Source organism: Maniola hyperantus, chromosome 2 (assembly GCF_902806685.2).
Source record: "Maniola hyperantus chromosome 2, iAphHyp1.2, whole genome shotgun sequence".
Taxonomy (NCBI): domain Eukaryota; kingdom Metazoa; phylum Arthropoda; class Insecta; order Lepidoptera; family Nymphalidae; genus Maniola; species Maniola hyperantus.
Window position 1 is genome coordinate 457,077 of NC_048537.1, and position 16,808 is coordinate 473,884.

Sequence of the window (16,808 nt, forward strand, 5' to 3'; positions counted from 1 at the left end):
GCAATTTAGTTTTGATAGGCGACAATATGGTACCAATAACTCGCCGATAAACTGATGTGCAGTTTGGCGAGATAGAAATTGTTATGAGGACACCTTATTCTGAAAATTTCAGCTTTCTAGCGTCATCCAGACCGAAGCTATGACTGCTCGAAAATACGACGAAACGCTTCGAGAAAAGGTACGTAGTGCCCCGTCCTTTAGTTTGGCTCGTCTTGGCGGGGGCACTGCCGTGCCCCCTGATATTACGTGTGCATTATAACAAAAAAACCGGCCAAGTGCGAGTCAGGCTCGCGCAACGAGGGTTCCGTACTACAGTCGTATTTATCGACATTTTGCACGATAAACCAAAAACTGTGATGCATAAAAATAAATAAAAATCTGTTTTTAATTGCACAAGTGTAGCCCTTTCATATGATATACCCCACTTGATATAGTTATCTTACTTATTGAAAATACTAATTATTAGTTCATGACCACAATTTTTTTTGTGTGATGTAACCACAAATTGACGGTTTTCAGATTTTCCTCCTAATGTCTGCTACAAGACCTACCTACCTGCTAAATTTCATGATTCTAGGTCAACGGGACCCTGTAGGTTTCTTGACAGACAGACAGACAACAAAGTGATCCTATAAGGGTTCCGTTTTTTGAGGTACGCAACTCTAAAAAATATTAAAAAATATACAAAGCGCAAAAAATATGCAAAGCAAATTAATACTAAGATTTTTATCAACAACGACAAAAGCTAGCAAATGGGAACTAAGTTAGAACTTACATCCACTCCCAAGTTAAACTGCTCCTATACAAAGTTTAATGTTGACAACAAAGTGTTGAGGAACTCTGATTAAAACTCATAAAAGTGTTATGGAAATTGTCGACATTTTTTCTTCCTAACAGTTACATTTAGTCGCTGCACTTAAAAGTTTTCTTAGCTTAGAACTTGTCGAGTTATACAACATTATGGCCAAGAGCCAGCGCGTGCCAGACCTTCGTTATTGTATAAAAGCTGAAAGTTTGTCTGCGTATCGCCCCCAACACTGGGACGAACGCTTGCGGGCGATTGCCAACTCGAACTGTCGCGGACTGTACCTGCATACCTGAGATGCCTGAGAGTTTTCCATAATGTTCTGAAAGGTGTGTGAAGTCTGCCAATCCGCACTTGGCTAGCATGGCGGACTATGGTCTAAGCCCCTCTCATTCTGAAGTCGGAGTTTTTGTTTGTTAACTCTATTCTCGTTGCTTAATTTTTTTTTTTTTTTTTAAAGAATATTAGCCATATTAAATGACTAATATCCCCCTTTCCTCTCCAATTAAGCGTCAAGCTTGTGCTAGGAGTAGGTACGACAATAGTGCAACGGGCGGGATTTGAACCGTCGACCTTTCGGTTTTCAGTCCACTCCTATACCGGTTGAGCTATTGAGGCTCAACCGGTATAGGAGTGGACTAAATAAAACATAGCTTAAATTACAATTTGTCGCAAGTGCTTTGTGATAAATTAAACGCATAAAACAAGAAATACGCGACACCGCCATTGTCCAATAGTAAAAGTTGCGCCGAAGTTGTGGATACGTCAGGGTTGTCATCGTTGCAACTGAGCCATTTACTTTATGTAGGTACTAGCTGATGCCTGCGACTTCCTACGCGTGGATTTAAGTTTTAAAAATTCCGTGGGAACTCTTTGATTTTCCGGGATAAAAAGTAGCGTATGTCACTCTCCAGGTCTTTATCTATACCCATGCAAAAAATCACGTCAATCTGTTGCACCGTTGCAACAAACACACTTTCGCATCTTCTGTATATTATATAAAATTCAAAGTCCTGACTGACTGACATATATATCAACACACAGCCTAAACAGCTCGCTGGTCTTAGAGACATGAAATTTTGAGGGTGTGTTCTTTGTAAAGAGTAGGTATCCACTAAGAAAGGATTTTTCGAAATTCTACCCCTAAGTGGGTTAAATAGGGGATGAAAGTTTGTACGAAAGTACGTAATTATTTGCATGAAAATTGGTATTTGGGTTTTCGGCCACAAATGAAGAAATACGTGTTCCAGGATTTTTGGAAATTCAACCCCCACCTCTATTTTCTAAATTCCATCCGAGCGAAGCCGGGGCGGGTCAGCTAGTTTATAATAAGGGCTGATAAATGTAGAACTTTATAATGAATCGCTTTTATATTAGTTGCCAACCCTAGTCGTGGTTCTGGTCGTTATCCCCCGAGGATGCGGCGATACAGGTAATAACTCTCGCGCTCACAATTCATTCGCAAATATACGGACGCTATATTTTTGTCAAGTGTACCCGTTTGGCGTGTCTTTATTATAATTTGTATACTTATTGTGCTTATCACGGATATGGCTTTGGTTGGGTTCACCGGATAGAGACCAACTCTCTGAAGCCAAATATGTGACTCTGTCTGCGCTGAGTGGTCCCCATAAGTATTTATGGCGCCTGAAAGACGAGTGATCGTTGCAAAAAATTACATGAGATATCAAGATTCGATCGCGTTTGGTAGCTATGTCGTTCCAAAGAACACGCAAAAATAAAAACGATAAGACAAATGCCTGTTGCTTATACAGAAAGTAAGTACTAGTTTTACTTATGCAAATTATGTAAAAACTTGACGAAAATCTGGTTGCGTTATGGAGCAATGCCGGTTCAAAAAATATGCTTGTATGGAGTCCAAAAAAGTAGTTGAATGGATATGGTTGGTTATATGGTGAAATAAGTAAGCACTAGTTATGTGCATACAAACTATGTAACGGCTGATTTAAATTTTGGTTGTGTTTTGGAGCTATACGCGTTCGAACGTTTTGCTAAAATAAAGATGATACGAAATATTATGACTGCTGATGTTATAAGACCTGTCTACCTGCCAAATTTCATGATTCTAGGTCAACGGGAAGTACCCTCTAGATGTCTTGATACACAGACAGACAGACAACGAAGTGATCCTATAAGGGTTCTGTTTTTCCGTTTGAGGTACGGAACTACATTCTAAAAAAAAATATATAAGTATGCAAATAATCTAATAGTTGTATCATTTTTAATTTTACTGCGAAAACTCAATAAAATATTATATCAAAAGCCACAACCAATTGAAATAATAAACGTAACTGGTTAACTTTTTGTTTAAATTCATTAAAAATAGGGAAGGTATTTCTTAAAGTCAGGAAAAGAAAAGCAAAAGTCCTATCGTTAAGTCAGAATGGCCGTGTAGAAGTTTTTAAAAGTTCCATAACTTATTCAAGATTGCGGCCAGTCCCCCGGCGCGCGGCGCGCGGACTCGTTTATGGTATTATTTCAACTTCCCGCGGGGGCCCGTGCAAAAATTATACACGACTTCTTGTATTCCTTTTACTTTTATTATGGTCATAAATAAAGGGAAACCGCGCAAAGCCTCGTTGCTCACGTTTCCAGTAAACACGAAAACAAACTCTATTAATTACCTAATGATAATCTTATTAAACTTTGTGACAATTTCATCAATCTAGTCTTTACTCGTGATTTATTGAATTTATTCGGTTTTATTTTAAACTAGCCGATTCCCGCGACTTCATTCGCGTGGATATCTATGGGTTTTTCAATTCTCATCAAAACTCTTTGACTATCAGTACCCTTATTATAAATGCGAAAGTGTGTTTGTTTGTTGGTTTGTCCTTCAATCACGTTGCAACGGTGCAAATGTTTGACGTGATTTTTTGCATGGGTATAGATAAAGACCTGGAGAGTGACATAGGCTACTTTTTATCCCGGAAAATCAAAGAATTCCCACGGGATTTTTAAAAACCTAATTCCACGCGGACGTAGTCGCGGGCATCAGCTAGTCCGGAATAAAAATTATCTCCAGGTCTTGAACTATATCCATCCAAAAATTATCTGTTGCTCCGTTGCGGCGTGATTGAATCCATCTATATGTGATGATGAGCGGGTCTTCTCCGTTTGGCCGGAACGGCCAAGCGGGAGTACGGGCCTCGAGGCATGGCCTCCTTACCCGGGTGGGGCGCAGGGCAACTTTGTGCCCTGGTGACTGTTTTTAAGTCGGAATTACACCGACTTGGGCCTGCCAATCTTGGCTTATGGCCCTAGGGGACTTGTTCTGATAAATTCCTTTTAATTTATCAAATCACATATAGATGGCGCTGTTGACATTATCTTGCAGTGCTGCACATAAAAATGTTAAAATATCTTGTACGGAACCCTTCGTGTGCAAGTCCGACTCGCACTGGGCCGGTTTTACTTACATGAACATATTCTTCACGTCATGTTCTTCAAACTACCTACCATGGATTAGGTAGCTTTGTACATGGGATTCACATACCTACCTAGCTCGACATGGAACACCGGAGTCGAGATGATTTTGGCTCAAAGCGCGTCTATTTACAATTGGATTAAACCGTTTGTCGCGCTGTCATTCCTGGAATACCATTCCAAAAGCTTATTCCAGGAATGTTAGTGTCACATACACGGTAGGAAGTGGTAACAACCGGTAGTTTCTGGTTACAAACGTGACAAAGGTAACTTTAGATCCTTTGTAATTTTGATACATTCCATTGTGTCGATATGAGAATAAAATAATGGCAGGTCGGCTGTAAACTAGGGCTGCCATAATTGCTGAAAGGACGACCGGGACATCCACCCATAGGTATGCATACTGATTCTGTAAATTCGAAAGTGTCAGTCTGTCCGTCTGCTTAGAAACGGCTTTTTATCCCGAAATATTAAAGAGTTTCCACGTGATGTTTATAAAACTAAATCCATGTGAACGAAGTTGCAGGCATTAACGTAAAACAAAAGTGCGAGCGAAGCGAGCGGAAAAAATTTGATATGTGAATGTGAATTGCGTAAGTCAATATTTGAATCTCGATGGTTAAGGGTTTTTTCCAAAGTTAACAAACCCTGAATAATTGTGCAGCCCATTTTCGTTTTTTTTATTTTTTTTTAATCAGATACAAGTTAGCCCTTGACTGCAATCTCACCTGGTGGTTAGTGATGATGCAGTCTAAGATGATAGCGGGCTAACCTGGAAGGGGTATGGCAGTTTTTATTAAACCCATACTCCTTTGGTTTCTACACGGCATCGTACCGGAACGCTAAATTGCTTGGCGGCACGGTAGGGTGGTAACTAGCCACGGCCGAAGCCTCCCACCAGACCAGACCAGAAATTTAGAAATTATAAAATTAAAAACCCCTGCCAGGAATCGAACCCGGGACCTCCCACTATTAAGACCACAGCGCTCACCACTGCGCCAGGGAGGTCAAAGTTTTCGGTAACCGCCTGTCTTGCCACTGGACCATAATACAATATGGTGTCTTATCATAATTACTCAAATAACAAGTTTATCGCTTAGTTTGAAAGCAAAAGAGGATTTCTTTAAAAAATAAAATAGCTACTTCCCTGACCTAATCATAAACCTTTTCAATGCTTGAAATTATAATACCTAAGTTAGTAAGTATATCTTTAAACCTATTTCCGCTCAGCCCACCTAGAGGCGTATTGAGGCATTAATATTGCAGCAGTCTCAAAATAGCGGTGCATCGAACCGAGGCAGCCTGCCCGACTTACGTCCGCGACAGGTTGAAATGGCACAGATATTTGTTTATAGAATGTGTCTATAAAACGAGATGGACAAACCTTGCCCCAGGCTGAACTATGCTTATCATGAACTTAATGCCACGACTGTAAAACAACATGCGACTTTTTTTTCTTAAAATAGAAGATTTTTACTATTAAATGGCACATATATTATAATCTCTGTACATTCTGGGGCACGCCTCCATACAATTTTTGTCCATCTCCTTTCTAGTGAAAACCTTCAACGGCTCTCGGGTAACTCTATCTCAGTGTAGGCTTTATTCAGTAGTTTTGAAGAGATCGCTTGGCACGCCCTGAGGTGTAATGACAGACTGCTATAAAAACACACCTCAAAATACTCTCTCGGCGAATTAGCGCGGGACGAGCTCGAAGTCTATAATGCGCCATTTGCATTCCAAACAGCGCAGCCAAATCACGCTGATTTGAACACAATGGCGGCAATATGACCTGGATGTTCTCTAGCTGCTTCAAACTTGGTACAGTCTGTTATATCCTGTACCCTGGGAACCATTTTTTCTTTTTTTTTCATGGACATCCGAATCGGATAGAGGATAGATCACATGTTATAATATATCTCTGATTTGTTTAGTATATTGGTTAGTACGGACTTCTTCAGCGTAACACTCCTTCTTTCTCCATACAATAATTTTCCAACCTTGTTGACCTATCATAACTTCCGCGGTCTGACTAATCTTCCTCTTTTTTTCCATTATGCGTTCCATATATTTCTTGATTATCATCCACTTTTCTTTCTCCTCTCCTCTCCTCCAGTTTATGAGGCTCTCCATCCCAGAATTTACCTCCTAGCTTATTCACAACATTCCTTCGTTCCTACTCATGTGGTCAGCAGAACTATGTATATTCTGCATCGATTGGCTCTACGCAATACATGCATTTCTCCTGCCTTACCAACATTTCATAATATCCTCCCGCTCAGTGCTTAAAACGTACATCACTCCAAAAATAAAGACTTGCCCGGGTCGAACTCCTTGTTATATACTGGTATTTACATTAAAATCCTGACTTTGATGAGCATTGTGTTTGGTCCAGGCGGTGAGGCGCAGGAGCACGGGCCAGTCTTTCTGATGGAGCCGCCGCCGCGCCTCGTGTTCTCCAACAGCACGGGCGCGCGCGTGTCGTGCGCGGCGCACGGCTTCCCCACGCCGCAGCTCGCCTGGCAGCTGCCTGACGGAACGCAGCTGGATGACGTCCCTGGACTTAGGTGAGTACCACATAGACCACCGTGGTGTAACTATCTGACAAAACCGCCACCGCTCGTGTTCTCCAAAAGCACGGCAACACGTGCTGCAATCAGAACAACCTGCAGACTACCTAACTCTTCATCAACTTATAGCAAAACTATCGAGTTTGGGTTTGTTATTTTGGTCTCTATGAATAATTGACATGTACAGTACGCGGCAGAAAGTAATGTACATCGGCCTTTAGAATTACATTTCGGCTTTGCAGAGCGTTGTCTCTGAACTCATACCTATATGACGTGTTGTCAGTCTCAATGACAGGGACAACGACCTACAAATCTGCCATCTCCTTCTAAATGTCGATGTGTCCGATAAGGGGCAGAAAGCTGGTAAGCCTGAAGTGTCTATCAAGTTTGAATTCGTTAGACTTGTCTCGATGAAAACTTGAAAGTCATAATATTTGTGATCGAAGTTATAATCTAATGACGTTGAGGATAATAGGATTTTAGGTTCATCTTTTAGGTTTATTTTAGGTGATTTAAATTTTAATTTGCATTTCTTGTATTATTATTACTAACTAGATGATGCCCGCGACTTCATCCGCGTGAATTTAGGTTTTTTAAAAATCGCGTCCGAACTCTTTGATTTTCGGGGGAAAAAGTAGCCTATGTCCGTCCCCGACATGACAGCTAACTCTGTACTAAATTTCATCAAAATCGGTTAAACTGTTGGGCCCTGAAAAGCTAGCAGACAGACAGAAAGACACACTTTTGCATTTATAATATTAAATATGGATTATTAATAATAGGTAATGGACCTTGTTATTTTATAAGCCTACGCCACGACTAATTAGAATTTCAGACGACATTACGCGTAAGAGAATAAATTACAGTAAAAGTTTGTGGTGAAAATTTGTTTTTGCAATTTCATACCAATCCAATTCTCAGGAAATGTGGCGGGAAAAATTCCATTGTTTCCAGAACAAGTTCCGAAACATATCTGCGCTTATAATATTTTATACGATCTCGGATAAAGGCTCCTTTCATGGAGAAGGCAGCAGGTGGGAAACAAAGACTTGCTATATAATATTATAATACAGGATAATATTCTTGTTTATCGAATCATCTTTTGGCATTATTATTCGTATCTACCTCTTAATATAACTTGTAACTGCCATATATTGTGTTAAGCGGTATAAGTCCCGCAAATTGCTATTTCGCTGGAACCATGTCTCATTAACATCATTTCTTTTTCGAAACTTAAGTCTAGTGCTGACGTCACTACACTGAAAAAAAGAATCAACCAAACTAGTTTTGTTGCTTAAATTTTAAACAAACTTTAGTCGTTAATAAATAAACTTTGACTATTTATTACATAACTAGTTTAGTGTGTGTTCTCAAAGGCAGTTGGGTTAATGTAGTAGGTTAATAAGTTACAAAACGTTTGGTTACTAGTAACTGAAACAACGTAAACCAATTAGATTTTCTATAGCAACAAAACCGATGTCTAATACATAACATAACTATTTGCTTATTATTTATTTAATATTTGATCATATTTTACAAAACGTGTACATTTAGTGAATTACCAAACTTTTGTAGACATTAAAAAGCTTAATAAATTTGATAATAACATGTTACTTTATTTATTATCTACAAAGGTTTTACAGGTGATACCCTATTTATTTTACTGATAACAACCGTACTAAATGCTGTATTAATATAGTCAAACTTTAATTACAAATAATCTAACAATTTCAAAAATAACAATCAAACTTTCTTTGATATTTTAGCCTGTACGTTGTCCTGTTTCAATTTTATTCAGTGATCAGTGAGTGTGTATTTGGAGTCAGCAAAAGGAGTGCCTCGTAATTAGTGTTTACACTATTGTTTCTACGGTGCGGTACGGTTTCTACAACAGGTGCCTAATGGTTTTCGTAAAAAAGTTGTACCGTACAGCGCCTGGCCGAATATTTAAGAACATGAGCGACTTCGCGGAGGCGGCAGTGTCTGACGAAGGCACAAAGCTGGCTGAGCCTGACAATATCAATCTTCTATGATATTATCATAGAAAATTATTTAAAGTCGTGGGGCCTCGAGATGTACATTCCGAAATTTAAAGGTATGTACGCTGGTAGTAAGTATATTCAAAGTAGGTAATAGGTAGTTGTATGGTGGTTGCATCATAATTATGTTTACAATTATATTCTAGAACATGGCATTGACTTTGAAACATTGTTAATGTTGGCCGAGGACAACAAAGGAACTGGTACCTATGATTGGACACAGCGAAACTGATAAAACAACTATCCACAGTTAAAAATATGCTAACAGATGCTTTTCCGTCAGACCAGCAAAGTGATGTAAGTACAATCTTCTTAGCATGTGCGAGTGTAGATTTAGCTCTCTGGTGTAGTCGTCCTTCTCTAAATAAATTAATTCTTTGTTTAATTTTTTCAGTGTCCTGTCCTGAGGATGAAAATATAGAAAAAGCAACTACAACAAAACCATACTTCAGATGATTTGGAGCTCAGGAAACAGAACAGATACAGAATGTGTATGTATAAATAAGTTTTGCAGGTAGGTAGGTACTTTAGTAAGGTTGAATTTTTATTTGTTTAGTGCCAATTTAATGAATAATGCATAATATTATATAATTGCTGTCAAATTACAAGTGAAGATACCTTCCTACTTAAAAAAGCTTGTGTAATTTCATTTATGATGATTAAAAATATTTTTGTTAATGATAGAGTTATTTTTGAATGTATACAAATGACATCATAATATTATTAAATTTTTGTAGACTTGTTTTTATGACTGTAACTCAAATAACTGATTAATAATTAAGGTAAAATGCTATTTCGAAGCTATGTTATAAATAATACTGAAGCGGGTCAAACCATCCTCCAGGATAAAAAATAGATATTTCATACAAGAAGCCACTGCTCATTGGAAAACGTATGAAACAGCCCTTTTTAATTCTGGAAAATCGTCTCATAGTAAAAGCTATGTTTATGTTTCATCTGTAAGTTTTATAGGCTTGTATTTTTAATTTTGATATTGAGATATATATTAAGTATACTCGTACCTACCTATGTATTTGAGACGAAAAATAAATAAGTATAAAGTAATGTATAATTTTATTTCAAATCAGTAACTTTAGCCAATATTAATTAACCAAACTGTTTAGTTATAACTTATTACTAATAAGTAACAAACCTAGTAGAGTAATGGTACGGTTCATGAAATCTAGCTTGTAATAGTATCTTTATTCTTACTTTTTTGTAACAGATGTAGTTTGTTGCTGAAATGTAAATGTACCGATGGGTTTGTTGGTTTTTGAACAAACAGACACAATATTGGTATAGGTTTACATTTTAGCTTGCAAATTATATCTACTGCAAAAAAATAAGTATGTAAATACTATAAGCTAGATTTCATTAACCATAATACCATTACTCAACTAGGTTTCTTATTTATAACTGAACAGTTCCCTACCATTACTCAACTAATTTAGTTACATATTACTAAACAGTTTGGTAACTACTAACACACCAAGATATCTTAATAACAATCACACTGTTCACATATCAGTAACAATAAAAAATAGTAATCCGTTGACAAATTGTTTTGTAACCAAATGCACACCATTAGGCTACCAGTAGGTAAACAGTTTGTTAAATTGATACAAAACATTTAACATAATAACAACATATCGACTTGTTAATAACAAACGCACAGTAAAGGTACCAGTAGGGCGCAGGTTGCTTAAAAGATACAAAATCGAAAAGTACTTAACAAGAAGATGGAGTGTTATACGTTCATAAACTGGTTGCTTAAAAACAGTAAAACAGTTCAATTAACTTCAACAAAATAACTTTAGCAACTAGTACCTCAACTCAAATAGCAAAAGTCAGTTTTGTAGCTAGTAAAACATAGTTTGCAAGTCACTTTTTTTGTGTAAACAGTAACCAAAGTTTTTGTAACTGTTTACAAAACATTTCTTTCAGTGTAAAATAGCGGTCACGCGCATTAGAAATTTGCGAGACTTATATGTACCTAAACGAAATTTTAGAGTAAGCGAAGTTTCTCAAGCACAAGTTAGATTTCTCAGAGAGAAAAAGATAAGGTAAATTTTTGTGTGGCAAAAATTTAGTTTGCGTGCAAACACGTAAGGTTATGTAAGGTTCATAACCGATCGTGCAAACGTGCATGGAAAAGCTACCAGCTAGAATCAAAAACAAGAAATAAAACCGGCCAAGTTCGAGTCAGACTCGCGCACCGAGGGTTCCGTATTACAGACGTATTTGTTCGACATTTTGCACGACAAATTAAAAAACTATTATGCATAAAAATAAATAAAAATCTGTTTTAGAATGCACAGGTAAAGCCCGTTCATATTATGATACCCCACTTGGTATAGTAATCTTACTTTAAAAGTTGAAAATACTAATTATTTGTTGATAAACACATTTTAACTATTATTTTTTGTTATGTAACCACAAATTCACGGTATTCAAAATTTTCCCCTTATAAATTTGCTATAAGACCTACATACCCGCCAAATTTCATAATTCTAGGTCAACGGGAAGTAGTACCCTGTAGGTTTCGTGACAGACACGACAGACAACAAAGTCATCCTATAAGGTATTCTTTTTTCCTTTTGAGGTACGGAACCCTAAAAACAGGTCCAACAGATTAGCCGATTTTAATGTTTGGTACAGAGTTAGCTTACATCCCGGGAAGGACATATAGGCTATTTTATCCCGGAAAATCAAAAAGTTCTCACTGGATTTAAAAAAACCTAAATCCATGTGGATGAAGTTGAGGGCATCTCTAGTTACCTATAAATAAGCCTCCGCCCGTCCGTTTTGAGGCCCCAGGCGGAGCTTCGCGCTCGCCAACCCCCCCGGTGACGCTGTAGCGGCCAGTAGGGCCTACGCAGCATAGTCAATCCGAAACAACACAAAAAAAATCCGTTTTGAGTACGGAACCCTAAGCTCGTATATGTTGGACGATGAAATTTTTGTCATTCTTCGTACATGTCTACTGTACAGTTACTGTTCTTAGTTTATTTTTATTTGGTTTTGAGCGAAAATCATAGCATTGCACATCCATAAATATTATAAATTGCCGTCTGTCTGTCCGCGGAGCTTCGGGAACGAAAGATCGCGTGCACGGTCCCACTCGAGGATATTAGATACCTAACACTATTTTACACGCTTTTATTTCGACCTCTCCGTCCGCTTGACGATATTGTAAAATACAGAGTTTATATCTTCTGTTCGTACGATCTTGAGTCTTGTGAGTATGAGTTGTACCTACTTATAATAATTGAAACGAAATGAAATTAATATTAATCAAAACTTTTTTTTTTATGTTTGCAAAAAAATTTAGCAAATCAGTTTAGAAACCTCGAAAGAATCGGTGTACATACATTTAAAAAAAATGGACTGAATAATTGAGAACCACTTCCTTTTTGGAAGTCGGTTAAAAGGCACCGCTCCTCGCCCCTATCGGTATGCGTCGCGCATTAGTGCCATCCTTTGACAGATTGAGTAATCTGTACTGCCATAGTCAAAAAATACCTCAGAATAAATTATACTTTAGAAGTAGCGCTATTGACACTTACTGTTAGAGCGAGATAGCTAAATGCATTTAAGCTCTTATTAGAACGTGACAAAATGATTACCTATGTTTTGTCCTTATCACCGTGGCCACTTTTCTTTGTTTGCCAAAATGTATTTGGACGTGAGATTTTGGCAAACAACGTGAAGTGAGGTTATGTAGACTCAAGTATTGTAAATAAATAATTGATTCGTTTTGTTGTTATTTGTTTTTGAAGTATACTAGGCTACAATAGCCGAAGCGAACGTAAAATAGACGGAATAACATTTGACAAGTAAGTACCTCTGCTTGAGCGAGAGGGACTGAGGGCGCCACGCTAGTTGCATATCTGGTATATCTGTGTAAAATACCTAAACCGAATAAGCTTGAAATATAAACATCAATACATACTTACAAGTTTCGCTCAAAGTGCTCCGCGATACATATTTCATCACGGCTCGGCGCAATCTTCGCTTGCGAGCGTATAATTCCGAAAATAAGCGAGTTTCGGTACATCACTTTTATGTATGACTAGCTTATGCTCGCGACTTCGTCCGCGTGGACTACACAAATTTCAAACCCGTATTTCGCCCTATTAGGAGTTGAATTTTCAAAAATCCTTTCTTAGCGGATGCCTACGTCATAATAGCTATCTGCATGCAAAATTTCAGCCCGATCCGTCCAGTAGTTTGCGCTGTGCGTTGATAGATCAGTCAGTCAGTCAGTCAGTCACCTTTTCCTTTTATATATTTAGACTTCCTTTGAGCCCGACGGTGCACATGAAAAGAGCTTCCCCGCGTGGTGCAGTCTTATACCGATGACAAGCACCCGGCGTCCCTGGAAGCAGCTACTACATGAACAAAATCTTTTTGATCTGCCCATGTTTGAGGTGACCGTTGACTCGAGAAGAAGAAGAAGAAGCCCGATGTACCGCTTATGGAGTCGAGGAGTAGGTACATGAAATTGGATGTTTGACCATGCGACACTGACTAAATGACCTTTGACGACCTGAGACCTCCCTGGCGCAGTGGTAAGTGCTGTGGTCTTAGTAATGGGAGGTGCCAGTCGATTCCCGGTAGGGGAATTTTATAATTTCTAAATTTCTGGTCTAATCTGGTGGGAAGCCGTGAACTAGTTAACCGAAAAAAAGTATGGTTATAATTTTTGCATACTTTGCTTTAAATTTGCATAAATAAGTAGGGAAAACTCGCTACCAGCAAAGCCGTGCCGCCAAGCGACTTAGCGTTCCGGTACGATGCCGTGTAGAAATCAAAGGGGTATTGGTTTAATACAAACTGCCATACCACTTCCAGGTTAGCCCGCTTCCATCTTAGACGGCATCATTACTTACCACCAGGTGAGATTGCCGCCAAGGGCAATCGAACCCGAACGTTTATAATTATGTTGAAGAAGTACAAAGTATTCTTATAGTGAAAGTTTTTATGAATACCAACTCAAAATAAACGCGTAGGTGGCTCGTAGTAAAGCAAAAAGTCGTTGTCGCTCAAATGTTGAATGTTTTTATTGCTTTTGTTTGGCTTCTGTCGCGTGTTTAGCGACCCGGGATATATGAAGAGACGGTGGAGGATTACAGCACTTCATTTTAAAAGGCTCGTACTTTATTTACTCGTACTTATTTTTTTTTTTATTTTTTTTATTTTTTTTTATGTACGGTCTTAGTTTTCTTATATTGTTTGTCTTTTTTTAGTTACTTGTTCAAACCTTAGTTTAGTTGTTTGCGTATTTTATTTTTATAATATACTGTACTATGTAAATACCTCGTCCGTGACTTCACTTGTTAAGGCTCCCACTGAAAACCAGCGCTGCAGCTTGCTGCAGCATGATGCTGAGTGGGAGACCTATATTTGGTCACACGTACTCGTATATATATAGGTATTATTTTTTATTATTATAATTTTTTGTTATTAGTTTAATTATGTAGATTGACTTAATTAGCTTTTAAGGTTTATTGTAGTATTGTGATCAAATAAAAGTTTTCTTTCTTTCTTTCTTACTTTCCTCTTCCATGCATGTAGAATAATTAAATTACGTAATTTTATAATTGTTTGATAGATCCATTTTATTAATTTTTAAGTAAGCACAATAATTAATGTAGCTATCTGGCTCTCTCTCTCTCCTCGTGGCTTAGGGTCGTGACTTTATTAATTACATAATGGTATATGGGTTTCCTTGGGATGATAATGATGTAGGTTTCTACTTATATTCTTCCGCACACAACTCGACTAAGAGTAAGTACTACTTCATCTCTTAGGTTTGCTTAGGCTTATTATCAGGTGATGACGTGCTGTCTGTCAAATTAGGACATCAATCACCCATCCAGGTAACAACTTGGGTCAACGTTGCTTAACAATGCAAGCGACATAAGCATACCGGAACTGCAGCTAAATAAGGCTTACCGTGTTTTCTTTAAAAGTAGAGCAAAACCTTTCTTGTTAATTGTTACATTAGAAAAGAACCAGAAATATTAGACCACTGATTTTTATAGAATAGGTATGAAGTATGTTAAAATTAACGGTCTTACCTCTCAATTTAAACTGACGTAGTAAATAAAGAAGGATACAAAATTGCCATATTTATTTTATCATTCGACTAGCGACCCGCCCCGGCTTCACACGGGTACATTTTATAAAATTGAAATATAGCTTATGTTACTCAAAAATAATGTAGCTTTCTACTGATGAAATAATTTAAAAATCGGATCAGTAGTTCCAAAGATTACCCCCTACAAACAAATCTACAAACTTTACCTCGTTTTAATATTAGTATAGATAAGTAATAGTATTATTTTTAGCCACGAGCTCCTGGTGTATAACTCATAATTTGACAAAGGACATATTTAACTTTCGCTCTATTCGACATTCGTGCCCTTTTCAAATTGTATGTCTAATTGAGTTCCGGTGTTCTGTGACACACGTGTAAATAAAAGCCTTTATAGAGTTAATTTAGCTAAATAAAACCGGCCAAGTGAGAATGAGACTCGCGCACTGAGGGTTCCGTAGTACAATCGTATTTTATCGACATTAACTGCACGATAAATCAAAAACTACTTATAAGATCTCGTTCAAACCAATTTTCGGTGGAAGTTTGTATGGTAATGTAGGTACATCACATATTTTTTTAGTTTTATCATTCTGTTATTTTAGAAGTGACATTTTACCACTTTGGAAGTGTCTCTCTCGCAACTATTCAGTTTAGAAAAAAATGATATTAGAAACCTCAATATCATTTTTAAAGACCTATCCTTAGATAGATCACACGTATTAGGTTTGATGAAATAAAAATTTTTGAGTTTCAGTTCTAAGTATAGGGAACCCCAAAATTTATTGTTTTTTTTTCAATTTTTTGTAAAAATCTTAATGCGATTTACAGAACACCAAGTTTCAACATTAAAGCTCTTATAGTTTCGGAAAAAAGTGGCTGTGACATACGGACGGGCAGACGGACAGACAGACATGACCAATCTTTAAGGGTTCCGTTTTTTGCCATTCGGCTACGGAACCCTAAAAAGCTTTAACAGACTTTAGCGCCAGTGGTAGAAAAGATGAGGGGTAATAGGCTGGCATGGTTTGGGCATATAATGCGGAGGGAAGAAAGCCATGTCACTGCAAGAATGTTAAGTAGGTACCTATGCATGTGGAAGGAAAAAAGAGGAGAGGACGACCAAAGAAAAGGTGGATAGATAGCGTGAAAGAGGATATGCGTGAAAAAGGGGTGGATAATACGTTGACGAATGACAGAAGTGAGTGGAAGAAGAAGACATGTTGTGCCGACCCCACGTAGCGTGGGATAAGGTAAGGAAGAAGAAGAAAAGCTTTAACAGACTTATTTTGCTTACTAAAAGCAATACGCTACACCACATATCCCCAAGGATATGTTGTATTGTGTACTTATTGCTTGCTAGGTGGCTAGCTTTTCCTACATTTTTAGTAGTAGGAGGGTGGTTACCACCGTACACACACAGTAGGAGGGTTATGATTATGATAAATTAAGCTTTGGCTAACTATGGGCATCATTACAAAGCTCAGAGTCACTCAGCGGGCGATGGAGAGAGCTATGTGCGGAGTTTCTCTACGTGATCACATCAGACATGAGGAGATCCGTAGGAGAACTAGAGTAACCGACATAGATCAACGGGTTGCGAAGCTGAAGTGGCAATGGGCAGGGCACATAGTTCGTACAACAGATAGACGTTGGGACCCCAAGGTGCAAAAATGGCGACCTCGCACCGGAAGACGCAGTATTAGAAGACCCCCCGCTAGGTGGACGGTCTTCATCAGACGAGTCGCAGGGAGCCGCTGGATGTCGGCGGCGCAAGACTGTGGCGTGTGGAAGTCCCTACAAGAGACCTATGTCCAGCTGTGGACGTCTATCGCTTGATAATGATG

General features: G+C 38.1%; 1 protein-coding gene and 1 long non-coding RNA gene across 2 annotated transcripts in view; both read left to right on the plus strand.

Annotated features, from left to right (window-relative positions):
- The window catches only part of LOC138403626 (cell adhesion molecule Dscam1-like), a 117,483-nt gene that overhangs the window by 34,097 nt on the left and 66,578 nt on the right, over positions 1-16,808 (plus strand). Inside the window, exon 3 of the mRNA XM_069504880.1 lies at positions 6,648-6,819. Coding sequence (XP_069360981.1) covers positions 6,648-6,819 — 172 coding nt within the window. The remainder of the gene's footprint in view (positions 1-6,647; positions 6,820-16,808) is intronic.
- On the plus strand, positions 8,255-9,960 carry LOC138403834 (uncharacterized). Its single transcript, XR_011237992.1, has 3 exons — positions 8,255-8,917; positions 9,008-9,158; positions 9,256-9,960. It is a non-coding gene; the product is annotated as an uncharacterized lncRNA (long non-coding RNA).